The sequence below is a fragment of the Schistocerca americana genome, chromosome 2 (assembly GCF_021461395.2).
Source record: "Schistocerca americana isolate TAMUIC-IGC-003095 chromosome 2, iqSchAmer2.1, whole genome shotgun sequence".
NCBI lineage: Eukaryota > Metazoa > Arthropoda > Insecta > Orthoptera > Acrididae > Schistocerca > Schistocerca americana.
Genome location: NC_060120.1, coordinates 443,103,471 through 443,123,203, shown reverse-complemented (window position 1 = coordinate 443,123,203; position 19,733 = coordinate 443,103,471). Strand labels below are relative to the sequence as shown.

Below are 19,733 nucleotides of genomic sequence, written 5' to 3'. Positions count from 1 at the left end.
AAATCTCTCCGCAGTGTTCCATCACGTGAGGGCGTGCGGCACTATTGATGGTGATCCGTGCGTCTGATGGGGACTTAAGCTCGGCTGCCTCTTTGGTGCTACTCGAAAGGAGCGTTACGAGTAGTGCGTTTGTGCCTACGAAAGCAGAGCTGCCCAGCGGAATTAACTTCGCTGAACGTTATACGGCAAAAATCGTCGTTGTCTTACTTCTAGACCAAGAGATGACGAGCAACCCACTCTGCAACACAGCTCAAAGAACTTAGGATGGAGTCTACAGTCATCTTTTCGTTGTCGAAAAAACACCAAAAATAATTAATGTAGAGTAATGAAATTTCGGGAATACATTAGTCTAAGTAACGTATGTAAGTAATTAACATTGCAAGATCACAGCTTAACGTAAGTACGACAGAAGCCACTGAAAATGTGAAATTCTACAGATCTGGTGATCGCGCAGGCCAAGGCAACATGTGGACACCCTGTAGCGCATGTTGCCCTACCGTCATCCTGTTGTAAGACACCCCCTGGAATGCTATTCACGAATGGTAGCGCAACAGGTCGAATTAGCAGATTGACGTAGAAATTTGCAATCAGCATGCTTGGGGTAACCACGAGAGTACCCCTACTCTCACACGAAATCGCACCCCATGCCACAGCTCCAGGTGGAGGTCCAGCGTATCGAGGCCGCTGGCAGATTAGCTACATGCCATAACCTGGTCTCCTTGTAACAAACACATGGCCATCACTACAGTTTTCATCAGAAAACACAACAGACCCCCATCCAGCCCTACAATGAGCTCTCGCTTGACACTCACGAATGGCGGTGGTTTGGGGTCAGCGGAATGCACGTTACAAGGCATCTGGCTCGGAGCTGTCTGAAATAATCAATTTCTAACCTTTGCGTCACTGTCGTGCCAACTGCTGCTCGAATTTCTGCTGCAGATGAAATACGATGCGCCGGAGACGTGCTCCGAACACGGCAGGCTTTCCACAGTAGCCTGGTCTTCTTGCGACCGTACATTCCCGTAACCACGGCTGCCAGCAATCATGTACAGAGGCTATATCCTTCCCAAGTCTTTCTGCACTATCCTGGAAGTAATATCCAGTTACTCGTAGCCCTGTTACACGACGTCTTTCAAACAGCGAGAAGTGTCGGTAATGACGTCATTGTGACCGTAAAGGCACTCTTGACTAATATAACTAACGTTCAATCTCAAAGGTAACTAACACTCACGGCCGTTACACCGTGTATTTCGAGCAAACCTGATTTGCATACTCATAGTGGTGCTACCAGGGCTACTCCTATGCGACTGACGCGAACTATGAATAGACTTCGTCTTTCACATATAGAGAGATGCACGCCAACTTTAGTTTAAGCCTTTTTGGTGATACGATTTTTTTCCGTTAGTGTATACTGGCTATGGCCTTGCCGCTGTGGTAACACCAGTTTCCGTCAGAGCACCGAATTGCTGTCGGGCTTGACGAGCACCTGGGTGGGTCGCCGGGATGCACCCAGCCCTTGTGATGCCATTTCAGGATCTGCTTGGCTAAGAAGTAGCGGTACCGGTCCCGAAAACTGAAAACGGGCGGGAGAGCTGTGTGCTGACCACATGCCACTCCGTATCCGCATCCAGGTACGCCTAAGGGGGTGAGGATGACATGTGGCCGGTCGGTAATACTGGGCCTTCGAGGCCTGTTAGGACGGTATTAGTTTGTTTATTGATAGATACTGCACCGAAGTGTGTACGTGTCCAAAACTAGAAACTGCTGGATCCCCTTGCAAGAGTATAGACGGTAATTTACGTGCTATTAGCTACTACAAGTTTGCTTCTAATGAACAGCAGTGTGATGAGAATTGGCAATACCCTCTTAGCATTTAAAGGTTGGCTACAGCGCGCATACACAAGCTCTGGAATCTACGATATTGTTGCCGCGCTTCGCAGTGCACGGATTAACTAGTGGCAGTTTGGAAGCCAGTATAGGAGCCCGCCTGCTGTGGTGCGCACGTGTGTTGGCGAGAGGTCGTCGCCGAGATGCCGTACTGCTGTGTCCGCCAGCAGCGACACAGGATTTGGTAGTGAGTTGATATTTTTTATAATTTGCGACGCGCTTATTAATTTAAAGAAAAGGGTTTGTGTATGTGCGTAGCAGCATACGGTAATTTTGATAATGATAGGAGTTGAATTCCTAAGGGAAACCATTGTTAGATTAAGTATTGATTTTTGTCATTGATTTCTTTTGTAATTGTCTGGAGATTGTTTGAATATGTATTTAATTGAGAAGTATTTCAGTCTGTCTCAACAGTTTGATTAATTTGTAATATTGCTTTAATGCACTGGAGGCAGATTTACATACGAAGCGATTGTTCAAAGAGCTTCTAGCATTTTGTTAATTGAATGAGAAAGAATCCCTTTCAGAATATAGTTTTTTTTTTAAAAAAAAAAGGAATTAGATTTGACCAAACCCTTTCTCTTGAATTATATATAGTTGTAGTAAGCAGCAGCAGCCGCAGCAACAGCAGGAGCCGCCATACAGAGCATGCATTGCACTCAGCATGAATAATATGTTTTTTTAATGTTTTTGTTAAATAATGGAATGCAGCAGATCAAGCAGTTGGAGCGCACAGGACCAATTTTAAAAAAAATATAGAGTTTAGGCGATCTCTGTAATAGTAAAGTTAACAAGAGAACAAGCACGAGATTTTCAGTAGAAAACACGAGATAAGAAGAAAGAGCTCGCGACTTTCAGTGTGTCCCGAGTGTGCCCACTTAGTGTAGTTTCCCTAACCGCAATCTTCACAAGGGCCGAATAATTTCGTGCTTGGTCTCTCCATTACTTACAACCGTTTCCACGTGGATCGTTTCGGCCGTCGCAGTGCTGCTCTTCCTCCAGTACCGGCAGACAACCGTGAGCGGTAGGCGTTCCCTGATCACGGGGCTTTAACGAGCCAGAGATGCGGGCCGTTACGTGTCACGGCGCTCACAGTTCAGTGCGCATGCGCAGGGCGGGTCGCGTGATTTAAAGCGATCTACCGGGTCTGTACCCCGACATTAACACTCCTATCTCGCCGCTTATCTAGGAAGACCAGCCAGCCTTCTGCTTTACGGCGACGGCCACCGAGTAGGTGAAGGGCGTAAACAGAAAATTAAGATTTCCCGCTCACAGCCCGTGTTTAAAATGTCCACAACAAAGCAACATATCTCAACTCCCAGCTGCACTGTAAATTTCTCAGTTATACACATTCGTTGTGTAGGAACCCTCCGCAGACAACTTTCTTTATCTCTTTGTATTTGTCTCCCACTTCCTGATATTTCTAGGAGATCTAAGACTGGTGTAATTACGTAACAGTTGATATGTGAACAAAAGGTAAAGCATTTTAAAAGGCTTACTCTGTACAGTTATTACCCTGTGAACTCTCGCCTACAGTCCAATTTCCGGAAAGAGCGAGGTGAAGCAGTGGTTAGCACACTAGACTCGCATTCGGGAAGACGACGGTTCAAACCCGCGTCCGGCCATTCACAGTTAAGTTTTCCGTCTTTTACGTCAATTGCGAAAGGCAGTTGTCGGGATAGCTCCTTTGAAAGGGTACGGCCGTTTTCGTTCCCCATCTTTGACACATTCCGAGCTTGTGCTCAGTCTCTAATGATATTGATGACGACGGGACATTAAACCCAATTTTCCTTCCTTTTTTACCCCCATTTTCTGTTTCTCTTTATTCCTCCCCCACATCCCCCTCCTCTGGAACTGTCTCCTTCACTCTTTTCCTAGCACTGTTCTGTCACTGTCAATTATGTTCCAGTGGAACTGCGTACCTCTCTTCCTCTCTACACTTCCATCGTCTCCTCAACTCTTTCTATAAAGCGGTCACTGTCTGCTATCTTCCAGTATCAATTACTTCTCCAGGACAGAAGAAAACACTTATATTTTCGCATCCAGAAACTTTTGGGAAAATTTTTACTGAGGAAGGTAGAATTAGGCAGCTAGTATCCCCCCCCCCATGAACCATGGACCTTGCCGTTGGTGGGGAGGCTTGCGTGCCTCAGCGATACAGATAGCCGTACCGTAGGTGCAACCACAACGGAGGGGTATCTGTTGAGAGGCCAGACAAACGTGTGGTTCCTGAAGAGGGGCAGCAGGCTTTTCAGTACTTGCAAGAGCAACAGTCTGGATGATTGACTGATCTGGCCTTGTAACAATAACCAAAACGGCCTTGCTGTGCTACAGCCGTAATTTTTCCCGAGGGCATGCAGCTTTACTGTATGATTACATGATGATGGCGTCCTCTTGGGTAAAATATTCCGGAGGTAAAATAGTCCCCCATTCGGATCTCCGGGCGGGGACTACTCAAGAGGATGTCGTTGTCAGGAGAAAGAAAACTGGCGTTCTACGGATCGGAGCGTGGAATGTCAGATCCCTTAATCGGGCAGGTAGGTTAGAAAATTTAAAAAGGGAAATGGATAGGTTGAAGTTAGATATAGTGGGAATTAGTGAAGTTCGGTGGCAGGAGGAACAAGACTTCTGGTCAGGTCACTACAGGGTTATAAACACAAAATCAAATAGGGGTAATGCTGGAGTAGGTTTAATAATGAATAGGAAAATAGGAATGCGGGTAAGCTACTACAAACAGCATAGTGAACGCATTATTGTGGCCAAGATAGATACGAAGCCCACACCTACTACAGTAGTACAAGTTTATATGCCAACTAGCTCTGCAGATGACGAAGAAATTGAAGAAATGTATGATGAAATAAAAGAAATTATTCAGATTGTGAAGGGAGACGAAAATTTAATAGTCATGGGTGACTGGAATTTGAATGTAGGAAAAGGGAGAGAAGGAAACATAGTAGGTGAATATGGATTGGGGGACAGAAATGAAAGAGGAAGCCGCCTGGTAGAATTTTGCACAGAGCACAACATAATCATAACTAACACTTGGTTTAAGAATCATGAAAGAAGGTTGTATACATGGAAGAACCCTGGAGATACTAAAAGGTATCAGATAGATTATATAATGGTAAGACAGAGATTTAGGAACCAGGTTTTAAATTGTAAGACATTTCCAGGGGCAGATGTGGACTCTGACCACAATCTATTGGTTATGACCTGTAGATTAAAACTGAAGAAACTGCAAAAAGGTGGGAATTTAAGGAGATGGGACCTGGATAAACTTAAAGAACCAGAGGTTGTACAGAGATTCAGGGAGAGCATAAGGGAGCAATTGACAGGAATGGGGGAAATAAATACAGTAGAAGAAGAATGGGTAGCTTTGAGGGATGAAGTAGTGAAGGCAGCAGAGGATCAAGTAGGTAAAAAGACGAGGGCTAGTAGAAATCCTTGGGTAACAGAAGAAATATTGAATTTAATTGATAAAAGGAGGAAATATGAAAATGCAGTAAGTGAAACAGGCAAAAAGGAATACAAACGTCTCAAAAATGAGATCGACAGGAAGTGCAAAATGGCTAAGCAGGGATGGCTAGAGGACAAATGTAAGGATGTAGAGGCCTATCTCACTAGGGGTAAGATAGATACCGCCTACAGGAAAATTAAAGAGACCTTTGGAGATAAGAGAACGACTTGTATGAATATCAAGAGCTCAGATGGAGACCCAGTTCTAAGCAAAGAAGGGAAAGCAGAGAGGTGGAAGGAGTATATAGAGGGTCTATACAAGGGCGATGTACTTGAGGACAATATTATGGAAATGGAAGAGGATGTAGATGAAGATGAAATGGGAGATACGATACTGCGTGAAGAGTTTGACAGAGCACTGAAAGACCTGAGTCGAAACAAGGCCCCCGGAGTAGACAATATTCCATTGGAACTACTGACGGCCGTGGGAGAGCCAGTCCTGACAAAACTCTACCATCTGGTGAGCAAGATGTATGAAACAGGCGAAATACCCTCAGACTTCAAGAAGAATATAATAATTCCAATCCCAAAGAAAACAGGTGTTGACAGATGTGAAAATTACCGAACTATCATCTTAATAAGTCACAGCTGCAAAATACTAACACGAATTCCTTACAGACGAATGGAAAAACTAGTAGAAGCCAACCTCGGGGAAGATCAGTTTGGATTCCGTAGAAACACTGGAACACGTGAGGCAATACTGACCTTACGACTTATCTTAGAAGAAAGATTAAGGAAAGGCAAACCTACGTTTCTAGCATTTGTAGACTTAGAGAAATCTTTTGACAATGTTGACTGGAATACTCTCTTTCAAATTCTAAAGGTGGCAGGGGTAAAATACAGGGAGCGAAAGGCTATTTACAATTTGTACAGAAACCAGATGGCAGTTATAAGAGTCGAGGGACATGAAAGGAAAGCAGTGGTTGGGAAGGGAGTAAGAAAGGGTTGTAGCCTCTCCCCGATGTTGTTCAATCTGTATATTGAGCAAGCAGTAAAGGAAACAAAAGAAAAATTCGGAGTAGGTATTAAAATTCATGGAGAAGAAATAAAAACTTTGAGGTTCGCCGATGACATTGTAATTCTGTCAGAGACAGCAAAGGACTTGGAAGAGCAGTTGAATGGAATGGACAGTGTCTTGAAAGGAGGATATAAGATGAACATCAACAAAAGCAAAACAAGGATAATGGAATGTAGTCTAATTAAGTCGGGTGATGCTGAGGGAATTAGATTAGGAAATGAGGCACTAGGAGTTTTGCTATTTGGGGAGCAAAATAACTGACGATGGTCGAAGTAGAGAGGATATAAAATGTAGGCTGGCAATGGCAAGGAAAGCGTTTCTGAAGAAGAGAAATTTGTTAACATCCAGTATTGATTTAAGTGTCAGGAAATCATTTCTGAAAGTATTCGTATGGAGTGTAGCCATGTATGGAAGTGAAACATGGACGATAAATAGTTTGGGCAAGAAGAGAATAGAAGCTTTCGAAATGTGGTGCTACAGAAGAATGCTGAAGATTAGATGGGTAGATCACATAACTAATGAGGAAGTATCGAATAGGATTGGGGAGAAGAGAAGTTTGTGGCACAACTTGACCAGAAGAAGGGATCGGTTGGTAGGACATGTTCTGAGGCATCAAGGGATCACCAATTTAGTATTGGAGGGCAGCGTGGAGGGTAAAAATCGTAGAGGGAGACCAAGAGATGAATACACTTAGCAGATTCAGAAGGATGTAGGTTGCAGTAGGTACTGGGAGATGAAAAAGCTTGCACAGGATAGAGTAGCATGGAGAGCTGCATCAAACCAGTCTCAGGACTGAAGACCACAACAACAACAACATCCCCATTCCCTTTTCAGTGAGAGTCTTCTAAATAACAAGAACGTATTCGCATTTTTCCAACAGGAGTGTTTTTCCGCTGGGTCCTTCCTTTCCCTGCTGCAGCACACAACTACCACCATCATACAACTATATTAGCAAAAGATCTGGCAGAGAACCCGAGAAAATTCTGGTCCTCTGTAAAAGTCGCTAAGCGCGTGTACGGATTCCATCCAGTCACTCGTTGACCAGTCTGGCGTGGCAGCAGAAGACAGCAAAACCAAAGCTGATGTTTTAAATGTCACATATAAGAAATCGTTCACGCAGGAGATTCGTACAAATATATGCATTGCTAATCAAAAAACATTTTAGTTCAAACATGAATCCGCATTTATATTTTTTTATACAACTGAAACACCTGCCCCTGTCTTTCTGCGAGTGACAAATTCACAGCTATCGAGACAATTACATTCTGTAGCTGTCGCACTGAACCAGTGGGAATCCTGTCTTAAGACCTGGAACCTGTAGAGAGTAACAACCATTTCCGAGATCGCCGAGCACGCCACATCAAGCTGCGGCCGATCACAAACTTCAGAACAATGGACCTTGGCTTTGCTCCACAACGTTTGTTTCCGAAGCAGAATGTCAAAGTGACTTGTAATAAGCGATTCAGTACATTCATTTCATCATCTAGCGGTTCAAATCCCCGTGATCGGTTGAAGGACAACAAGTGCAATATAGAACATCTGGGCACACCAGTGGTGTTGTGGTTAAGTGATCACGGTGTCTGACTGCCACGCTGGCGAGCTGTGTTCGAACCCCACTCGTGCAATTTTTTTTGTTTTTTTTTTTTTTTGTTTTTTTGTTTTCCGCTGTTCACCATATTCAAATCTGTGTCTCTGTCGTAATGAAACGTCCGTTTGTAGCAGCGAGGAGTAAGGAAGCAGCTTTCGAATGGGAACCACAAACATTTAATGACAAGGCGACAGTTTAACCAAATCCTCCACCGTAAAAGCTGTCTGGTATGTCATACACGGCATTAGCGACAGTACGTGCGTCATATGATAGGAATCTCTCACCGATGCACCTAATTTGTACGCCTGGTAAGTGAGTGAGATGTGCCTCCTTGCCCGATTTAGGTGTTCGTCTGAATGTGAATGTGATCACTCTCAAGGAAATGATGAAAACATGCTAGTTTTTCACATAAGCTGCGACAAATGAACGTAAGAGTTTTACACTCACACAGTTTCTGTTGTGCAAAAAAAAAAAAAATAAATAAATAAATAAATAAAAATAAAATAAAAATAAAGGGCAGGAGAAAGATATGAACACGGTAACCGCTTAACCAAGAAACTGTTGCTGTTTTCGGCTGCTGTATAATGCACTTGTCTTTCGACACTTCACTATTTCTATTTTGCTCTTTTTTTCACAGTTCAGTACACCTTCTTCCTGTTTTCATGCTTGATCTGTGTTCAGTTTTTGACGAGCTGTCAACTGGGCTCTCTTCTCTCTTACCACTAAATCTGAGGGGGGGGGGGGGGGTTGGAGGGAGGGGGGCATGTGGAATTTCCCTGTGAATTCCTGATTTCCAGATATATTAGTGTTCTGGTTTTATGCTCGACTGTGCTTCTAACCATTGTATTTTACTTATTTATGCGTTTATTTCACGTGACAAGATTAAGGTCTTAGGAACCATCCTACATCTAGCCAGACTTTCTCATTGTGCTAACATTACGAATTGTATAGTAACAAATGAATATGTGGCATTTAAGAAATGTCAGTCTTATTAAAATTTAATAATTTTCTCATTACAGTCTTGTAACTTATGATTATTGACATATAACAGAAACCTACTCCAACAACTCCAAAGGAATCAATGCGGAGATAAACGAGAATTAATGCGGATGAAATGGAAGGAAGAAACAAATGAAACGGGATGAGAAGGGTGTGGAAAGTTTGCACAGAGACAGAAATACTGGTTCCCTGTTGAAAAGTAAGAAAATAGCTGGAAGAGGAGAGCTAGGTCGATGATAAAAGCTAAACCTCGTGTGGGAAACTTAAGAATGAAAGTAGGTTTCCCGTAATGTGTCATTGCCATTATCAGAGCTCGATCAAACTTAGACCGTACACAGAAAGTACTGGTACAGTATAGCACAGAACGTAACTGACAGAAATATACAATGAGACGACCCTGTTATTCAAAGACAGTAATTACGCTCAAGTACTGTGGACATTACAAACGACTCAATTCCGTTCTTAATAGCGTACATGATACCACGCACGGCAGTGTGTTTTACGCAACGTGCAGTCATGCTGCTCACAAGATTCAAAAGGAGTTCTTGTGGTAGGGTCTTCCACTCCTTCACCTTCGCGATTGACAACTGATGGTTGGTCGGTGGGGCATGCGTCTCCCCAACGCATCCCACATATAGTCAGTCGATGGTGCTCAAGCCGGTGGAATGGATAGGCCAAATTTCCTCTCGATCCTACAGCCCCCCACCAGCGCTGTTGGATACAGCCGTGCGTTGACTTCCATAAAATGATGTCAGGGCAGGAGCGACTCCTCGAAACACGCTATCGGGGATGGAGTACAGCGTCAGAAGAACATTGACCGGGTCGGCTATTGTACCGTGTTCAAAGATCTAGAGCTAAGTGCGCTCATGCAGCGTTTTATGCCTGCACACGCGCTAACACTTCTACCACCAAAACGATCATGTTCGACAGTGCTGGACGTACCGTCATATGGCGAGAAGTGGCAACACATAAAGCACTGACGAATATTGTCGAACATTAACGATTATTGGTAGAGGTGTTATGGTGCGGGAAGGTATAATGTTGGATGTGTTTAGTGCTCACCAAATGTTTGAGCACGCTACTTTTACCAGTCAGCGACAGTCGCACACTGTACTCCTCCCCAAAGTGCATTCTTTCAGGGATGGTTTCGAAACTTGTCTCATTTTTGTGGAACACTGTGCGCAACGGCATCGAACTGCGAGGGTGGAGGAGTTCTTGGAACGAGACGGTATGCATGTACAATTTGTCAACCGTGCTGGAGGAGGAATAGAACGCCCTATCCCAAGAACTTCACGTCAACCTTGCGACGAGCGTGGGAGCACAACACAGAGCGTGCGCTGCCATCCGTGCCGATCACACATCTCATTAAGAAGCATGTGCCGCAGTTTTAATGTACAGAGGATCACCTTGAATTGCGATGACTTCGGTGTGATTAATGTCTTTGAATAAAAGTGTCATTTCTCTTCGTCTCATTACGTATTTGTTTCAGTTACCTTCTCTACTGTAGCAGTCCTTTCTACGTACGGTCCTAGTTTGATCGTGCTATGTTATTTCCCAGTCACACATACGAAAGTTTCTTTCGTCCTTAAGTGTACAGCAATGTACGTCACTGTAGTAAATACACTACTGCCCATTAAAATTGCTACACCACGAAGATGACGTGCTACAGACGCGAAATTTAACCGACAGGTAAAAGACGCTGCGATATGCAAATGATTAGCTTTGCAGAGCATTCACACAAGGTTATCGCCGGTGGCGACACCTTCAACGTGCTGACACGAGGAATGTTTCCCACTGATTTCTCATACTCAAACAGCAGTTGGCCGGTGTTGCCTGCTGAAACGTTGTTGTGACGCCTCGTGCAAGGAGGAGAAATGCGTACCATCACGTTTCCGACTTTGATAAAGGTCGGATTGTAGCCTATCGCGATTGCGGTTTATCATATCGCGACATTGCTGGTCGCGTTGGTCGAGATTCAATGACTATTAGCAGAATATGGAATCGGTGGGTTCAGGAGGGTAATACGGAACGCCATGCCGGATCCCAAAGGCCTCGAATCACTAGCAGTCGAGATGACAGGCATCTTATCCGCATGGCTGTAACGGATCGTTACCTGAGTCAACAGATGGGGACGTTTGCAAGACAACAACCATCTGCACGAACAGTTGTACAACGCTTGCAGCAGCATGGACTACCAGCTCGGAGACCATGGCTGCGGTTACCCTTGACGCTGCATCACAGACAGGAGCGCCTGCGATGGTGTACTCAACGACGAACCAGGGTGCACGAATGGCAAAACGTCATTTTTTCGGATGAATCCAGGTTCTGTTTACAGCATCATGATGGTCGCGTCCGTGTTTGGCATCATCGCAGTGAACGCACATTGGAAGCGTGTATTCGTCATCGCCATACTGGCGTATCACCCGGCGTGATGGTATAGGGTGCCATTGGTTATACGTCTCGGTCACCTCTTGTTTGCATTGACGGCGCTATGAACAGTGGACGTTAAATTTCAGACGTGTTACGACCCTGGCTCTACCCTTCATTCGATCCCTGGAAACGCTACATTTCAGCAGGATAATGCTGGACCGCATGTTGATGGCCCTGTACGATCCTTTCTGGATATAGAAAATGTCCGACTGCTGCCCTGGCCAGCACATTCTCCAGATCTCTCACGAATTGGAAACGTCTGGTCAATGGTGGCCGAGCAACTGGCTCGTCACAATACGCCAGTCACTACTCTTGATGAACTGCGGTATCGTGTTGAAGCTGCATGGGCAGCTGTACCTGTACACGCCATCCAAGCTCTGTTTGACTCGATGCCCAGGTGTATGAAGGCCGTTATTACGGCCAGAGATGGTTGTTCTGGGTACTGATTTCTCAGGATCTATGCACTCAAATGGCGTGAAAATGTAATCACATGGCAGTTCTAGTATAATATATTTGTCCAATGAATACTCTTTTATCAACTGCATTTCTTCTTGGTGTACCAATTTTAATGGCCAGTAGTGTTTTTGGCAGGACTTAATACTGAGCTTATTTTTCTTTGGTTTGAGGTGGAAACATTTCGCTAAAGACTTGGACAGCATGTAGGCACGATATTTCATGCATCCTGCAACCGTGTGGTGTTGCCCACCAAGAATATTTCCCGCTTTTGGAATAGTAACGGGCTACCAGTGAGCAGTGTTGGAGGAGCTGTCCCACGGTGTGAGAGGACTACGGGAGTGCAGTGGGGGGACTTGCACGCACCTGAAGAGGCCGCAGTATCCGCTGGCGGCGTCGAAGCCCTGGTCGTGGGGCGCGACGCGCTGCAGCAGCCGCGGCGTCAGCGACAGCGCCGCCACGGCGGCCAGCAGCGGCGGGTCGCCGCGCTCGCCCGCCTCCACGCGCAGCCGCCCGCCCTCGCCCGCCTCCGCGTCGCTCACGAAGCGCGGCCGCTGGCACATCTCCTGCAACGCACACGCGCAGCGCGCATCAGGCCGCTGCCGCCTGCTCCTGCAGCATCTTCTCTCACTGATAAAGCTGTTAATCACTCACTCACTTTTTGGTTATGTCAATAGTTCACTATCCCATAGAGTAAATATCTCTGGAGTGAGCATTGTGTTCTGCGCATGTTGTCAACATTAAACCAGGATTGTCACGTGTTTTCGGGACTTCGCTGTGCGTTTGTGCTTTCTGCAGCGTTTGAAGTTTATAATATCAAGAGTTTTTGTTGTGTTTCGCCGTTTGTTGACAGTGTAATAGCGAGGGTGAATTACTATTGTTGCTATGGATGCAAAGAAAAATATGTGAAAGGAGGGATAGTAACTTTTCATGGGAACATACCATGTACGTCTAATTAAGAGACACTGTAAATGTTTAAAAATTTCGAGACGCCTTATAATTAAGGCTTGATTCTATAGACCTATTTTCCTACGATTTTATGACTATATAACAGAATTACGGCTCGTACAAAAGCTTACAAACAACCGCTTCCTCTCGTAAATTTGCTAGTGGAACAGGAAAGGGAATGGTTAGTTGTTTCAGTAAATACTATCCTCCATGCATTTATCAGTGACTTGTCGATTATGTATATAGATTACTCAGTCTACTATTTATTTAATAAACTGGGAGCAAGTACTTAAAATGCGTTAAATAAATACCTCAAAGTGCCACCAGTAAGAAAAATTGTGCTTTAGGTCGCAAAAACGAGAAAATAAATGCGCAGAAATACAATAAAAATGATGAATTAGCAGGGATATAATAGCTAATGTGTGGCAAATTCGGTGTTTTTCGGACACTTGCAAAAGTACTAGCGTACTGTCAAGTCGTTTTGCAAGACCATCACCGCAAAAATGTACGTCAGGCTCTGTAATACAATAAAATGCCGTATAATACCGAAAACTACCAAAAATCGAGTGCATCTGAACTGTGACACCTATCGCAAAAAAGCAGAATGTAATATTCTGCTTGCCCTTAAAAGTTACGTAGCTGGTTTATTCCCGGTATCAAGTGGATACTGTTAAAATGTCTGCGCAACATATATAAATAATCCACGACACGTACGAAAAGAATCCGTCTGTAATAGGGATGTAGTGACATTCTAAATATATAGGGCGCTATACGGACACACACACGACATCCCGAGATCACGCGACTAGGCCGGCAATGTATGTTGACAACACAATATCTGTTCTGCGCATGTGAATGCTCACTCCAGAGATATTTACTCTATGCACTATCCCTCCGATAATCTATACGAGGGGCGTTCAGTAAGTAATTCAACACTAACAATGAAGAGCCAAAGAAACTGGTACACCTGCCTGATATCGTGTAGGGCCCCCACGAGCACGCAGAAGTGCCTCAGCACGACGTGGTGTGGACTCGGCTAATGTCTGATGAGAATCGACACCAGGAACCCTGCAAGGCTGTCAGTAAATCCGAAAGAGTTCCAAGGGATGTAAATGTCTTCTGAACAGCACGCTGCAAGGCATCCCAGATATGCTCAGTAACGTTCATGTCCGGGGAGTTTTGTGACCTGCGGGAGTGTTTAAACTCAGAAGAGTGTTCCTGGAGCCACTCTGTAGCACTTCTGGATGTGTAGCTTGTCGCATTGTCCTGCTAGTATTGCCCACGTCCGTCAGAGTTCAAAAAAAATGTTCAAATGTGTGTGAAATCTTGTGGGACTTAACTGCTAAGGTCATCAGTCCCCAACCTTACACACCACTTAACCTAAATTATCCTACGGACAAACACACACAGCCGGCCGAAGTGGCCGTGCGGTTAAAGGCGCTGCAGTCTGGAACCGCAAGCCCGCTACGGTCGCAGGTTCGAATCCTGCCTCGGGCATGGATGTTTGTGATGTCCTTAGGTTAGTTAGGTTTAACTAGTTCTAAGTTCTAGGGGACTAATGACCTCAGCAGTTGAGTCCCATAGTGCTCAGAGCCATTTGAACCATTTTTGAACCAAACACACACACCCATGCCCGAGGGAGGACTCGAACCTCCGCTGGTACCATCCGCACAGTCCGTAGGAGTGCACAATGGACATGAATGGATGTACATCATCAGACAGGACGCTTACGTACGTCATGCAGGGTCCATGGATTCGCGAGATTGTCTGCATAGCCACACACGTCCATTCGCTCCATACAATTTGAAACGGGGCTCGTCCGAACAAAAATTTAAAAAAATGGTTCAAATGCCTCTGAGCACTATGGGACTTAACATCTGAGGTCATCAGTCCCCTAGAACTTAGAACTACTTAAACCTAACTAACCTAAGGACATCACACACATCCATGCCAGAGGCAGGATTCTCGTCCGAACAGGCAATTTGTTTCCAGTCGTCAACAGTCCAATGTCGGGCTTGACGGGCCCAAGCGAGGCGTAGAATTTCGTGTCGTGCGGTCAGCAACGGTACAAGAGTAGGCCTTTGGCTCCAAAAGCCCTTATGGATGATGTTTCGTCGAATGGTTCGCACGCTGACAGTTGTTCATGACCCAGTAATGAAATCTCCACCACTTTGCGGAAGGGTTGCACTTCTGTCACGTTGAACGATTGTCTTTAGTCGTCGTTGGTCCCGTTCTTCCACGATCTTTTTGCGGCCGCAGCGATGTCGGAGATTTGATGTTTTACCGGATTCCTGATATTCACGGCACACTCGTGAAATGGTCGTACGGGAAAATCAGCACTTTATCGCCACCCCGGAAATGCTGTGTCCCATTGCTCGTGCGCCGACCATAACACCACGTTCAAGCTCACTTACATCTTGATAACCTGCCATTACAGCAGCAGTAGCCGATCTGACAACTGCGCCAGACACTTGTTGTCTTCTATAGGCGTCGCCCACGGCTCTGCCGTATTCTGCCTGTTTACATATTCTTGTATTTGAATACGCACGCCTAACCAGTTTCTTTCGCGCTTCAGTTTGTTTTCTCGATCAATTTCGATTCAAAAAATGCGGAATCTGTTGTCGGACCTTGTCAAATATTGCCGCTTCAATTTCCACAGTTTCTGAAGTCCCGATAAGAGTCGATGCTATATGTAGCCTTCAAAATGACGTCAGTGAGCAGGTGCGTTCCAAGCAGAGGACTGTCATTAAATTTCTTTTAGCAGAAACCAGAGCACGGTAGATGTTCATTTGTCATCGCAACTGTTTTTCTTCATCCACCGTACAGCACGGATCTCCCACCTTCCAGCTATTTCGCCCAATGAAGAATGCAGTCCATGGAAAGCAGTACGTCGATGACATGAATGTTACAGATCCAGCAAAAGCTTGGCTCCGACGCTGAGCAGTAGAATGGTACTCTGCAGGTACACGGACCCTCCCGGTGAAGTTGCGTTAGGTCGCTGCATTGAACGTAACTTGTGTTAAAAAACAGGGTTTTGTATCTACAAGAGTTGGGAATAATATGGTGTATTGGACACCTGAACAAAACCAACTTGCTTTCAGAAAAATGTGGTTACATTACTTATTAAACGCCCCTCGTAAACAGAGTGTTCAGCAGAGTAGCGTTTCACATTCTTACAAGAGATAGTAAAAGAAAACAAGTCTTATAAACATTCACTGATGAATCAAAACATTACGACCAACTCCTTAAAACCGTGGTACTCCACTTTTCGTAACCAAAACACCAACTATTGCCCGTAACAATTGGATTCAACAATTCCTTGTCAGATTTCCCCAGCTCCTTCAGGAGATATCTACAAGATGACTTATCCTTTCTGCTACATTTTCTACAGTAACACTTTCTAAGTGCTGAGTTAGCCGACAAAATTACTCCATAACACAATATTGAGTGGAAATACGCAAGTCGCTTTGTTTGTTTCCACGACTAGGAATTATACGACGAGCAAAAGTAGCTGGCCTTAAGTGTTTGAGCAGCTCAGTAACATGCTTATTCCAATTCAAGTTTATACACATAAAAATTTGTAGCATCCTACTTTATTCACTGACTCCTGTTCACGTGCTACGTCAATTGTTGGTATGATTCTATTTGTTCCACACAACTGAATATAGTGTATCACGATGAAAAAGACTGCTTCAGCTGTGTGCTAAATACTTATTTATGATCCAACTACTTTCTTGGCGTTAGAGGCACATATTCAGGGATACACGTTTATTTCATAATTTAGTTCAAGCGATAACCAGTAGATGACCCAACATACTCCGTCTAATTGTGATAAAATTATTCAACCGTCAAGAGGTCGCTAGACCAATTTAAAATACGGTAGAATGCAGGGCACACCATCCCGATGTATAATGTGTTTTCTCAAAAATTAGGAAGAATTCATTTTCAGAGAAACACTTAAGAATTATTTGAAAAAACATCGTTAACAATTTTTTTCTGTTACTTTCGGTCTAATTGTATTCATTGTAACGCTGGGGTCGTCTATGACTGACTGACGAATATCAGCTGGAAGGTTATTCAAAGATACAAGGAATAGAATTGGTCCCAAAATTGAACCTCGTCGGACTCTCTTCGTGACTTCTACCCAGTTTTCTTCCAACATAATTTGAATTATTCTTCACAAGAGGCTTCTAATCAAACTGCGTACCTATTGAGTATCGACTCAGTTGTGCGACTGGATCCGTGATTTCCTGTCAGAACGATCACAGTACGTAGTAACTGACGGAAAGTCATCGAGTAAAACAGAAGTGATTTCTGGCGTTCCCCAAGGAAGTGTTATAGGCCGTCTGCTGTTCGTAATATATAAATGTTTTAGGAGACAATCTGTGGCTGCCCTTTGCGGATTACTGCTGTTATTTACCGTCTAGCAAAGTCACGAGAAGATCAGAACCAACTGCAAAAGACTTAGACACTATATCTGAATGGTGCTAAAATAAGTACCTAGGAATTACAATTACGAGCAACTTAAATTTTAAAGAACACATTGAAAATATTATGGGGAAGGCGAACCAAAGACTGTGTTTTATTGGCAGAACGCTTAGAAGATGCAATAGATCTTCTAAAGACACTGTCTACACTACGCTTGTTCGTCATCTTCTAGTGAACTGCTGTGCTATTTGTGATTCTTACCAGTGTTGACAAAGACAGAAAAAGTTCAAACAAGGGCAGCCCGTTGTGTATTATCGGGAAATAGGGGAGAGAGTGACACGGATACGAGACGCTAGTTGGAATGGGAATCATTAACACAAAGATGTCTTTCGTTGTGGCGAGATTTCCACGAAATTTCAATCAACAACTTTCTCTTCAGAATGTGAAAATATTTTTCTGTCGCGAACCTACATAGGAAGAAATGATCATCATAATAAAATTAAGAGTAATTAGAGCTCGTACAACAAGCTTCACGTGCTCCATTTTTTCCCACGCGCTGTTTTAGTGTGGAACGGTAGAGAAATAGCCTGAAGCCGATTCGAAGGACCTTTTGCCAGGGAGTGAAGTGTGAAACGCAGCGTAGTTGCGTAGATGTGGTGACTTGGGAACAACTTAAGCAATGGTTTCCAGACTAAATCTTTCACTCTACAATGTACTGCGTGGCGCTTTGAAACTTGATGGCAGACTATAACCGTGCACTGCACCAAGATTCGAACCTGTTACCTTGGCTTTAGCGAGAAATGCTGTTACCGAATGAGCAAGTACATTTCAAAGCAGCCCTCGTATAGTGACTCTGCACCAACGATCCTATAGGGAACGCGTCTTTGCTAGAACGAAGTCAATGAACAGATGCACATCTATGACAACAGCGAAAAATTTAGGGACAAAATGGTCGCTCAGTATAGCTTTAACACTCAGAGAGGAACGTCGTCCTGGGGTACATCCGTGTGCGAGGTGGATAGAGAGTTGGAAAATCCGCTTCTGGGGCAAATATCGCTTTTTTCTGACATATATTAAGCCACTGTTGAATGCTAAGATTTATCTGAAATTTTAAAATGAATGAAGTGTTGAAATTCAAAGATTTTAAATTTTTATTGAATTTCAGAAAGAAAATCCAGCAGTCCCAGACAAAGTTTTATCAGTCTTGACAATATTTTAGCTATACAGAAATATCGAACAGAGTCAATAAAAGAGGAATTTGGAATATATGGTGGATCTGGAGGACCACATTCCGTGTTTATAGTACGTGGCACATTATCATCAGAACTGAGATCGCTCACTTTTATCTGCATAATTCGTTTGCTTCTGTTATACACATTTCTATGTATTTTTCCAGCCATTGCACTCTAAAAAAAGAAAACAACGTGTGTTAAGAATCAACAATATATGCTAGGACTTCGTTGTGGAATGTAATTAATGAAAAGTGTTGTAAAATGGGTTGCTTACAAACAAGCAAACAACCAAGGAATAATAACAAACATGAATGAGGCATAATAAAGTAATACTATGTAAAGTAGATACCTGTATACAGAAAATATTTCAAACTAGTAAAATCGTAGTTTATAAAGAAAGAGAACCACAGACTGTCGTCACATTTAATAATAAGTAATTTGGTAGTTGCGATTTTATGAATAAAGTTATTCACTCCAAATTCCCCTAAGGGAACTAAGTGAAATATAAATTAAGCTGTAACGTAGTCAGGTAACTAAATATGTCAAGTAAAAGAGCTTAAAGAATAAGTTGGATTATCCGTCTGTGAGGCACAATAGTGCGGGTCCAGGAGACAGAAGACAGGTGAATACTTGCTTTTACTTGGAACAGCCGCCTGTGAGGCGGTGTGGAGCGGGATCGGAAGCAAGTTTTGTTGGGTAAATCGGCACGACGAGGCGCGTAACCTTCACTGCACTGCGACTAATTAGCAAATGAGACTCTCGTTTTTGGCTAGGGCCGTGGGGCTCCTTTTCAGTGCCTCTAGCGTAACAAACGCAAGCCATATCCGCGTGTCAGACGGATGTTCCGTTCTAATCAAATGAAAGGCTGAGCTATAAAGCCGTGATCTGTTAAGGCTCCATTAACGTGTGTTCTCGGGCGAAGGACAAGTGGATGATGGGAGTCGCAGGATGGCCAGCATATCCTGTCCGCAGTCACCTCCACATCTCTCCCACCCCCCACCCCGCCAATCACCCATTTCTCACACTTCTCGGTGCCTACAACTATTAATCTGTCAAGATTTGAAAGAAGAGTACCTCCCATCACGTTCTCCATAGGCCCTTACTATCCGAGATTAGTAAAAAATACTACAACAGAGATCGAGGGCTCTTCTCGCAACATCTGTATGTGGTGTAAAGAGATGTAAATGTAAATGTCGTGTGACTAGGGCCTCCCGTCGGGTAGACCGTTCGCCGG

General features: G+C 44.1%; 1 protein-coding gene across 1 annotated transcript in view; it reads right to left on the bottom strand.

Moving 5' to 3' along the window:
- Positions 1 to 19,733, bottom strand: part of LOC124595986 (calpain-9-like) — a 1,013,088-nt gene that overhangs the window by 131,239 nt on the left and 862,116 nt on the right. Inside the window, exon 4 of the mRNA XM_047134930.1 lies at positions 12,258 to 12,457. Within this exon, the coding sequence (XP_046990886.1) occupies positions 12,258 to 12,457 (200 nt within the window). The remainder of the gene's footprint in view (positions 1 to 12,257; positions 12,458 to 19,733) is intronic.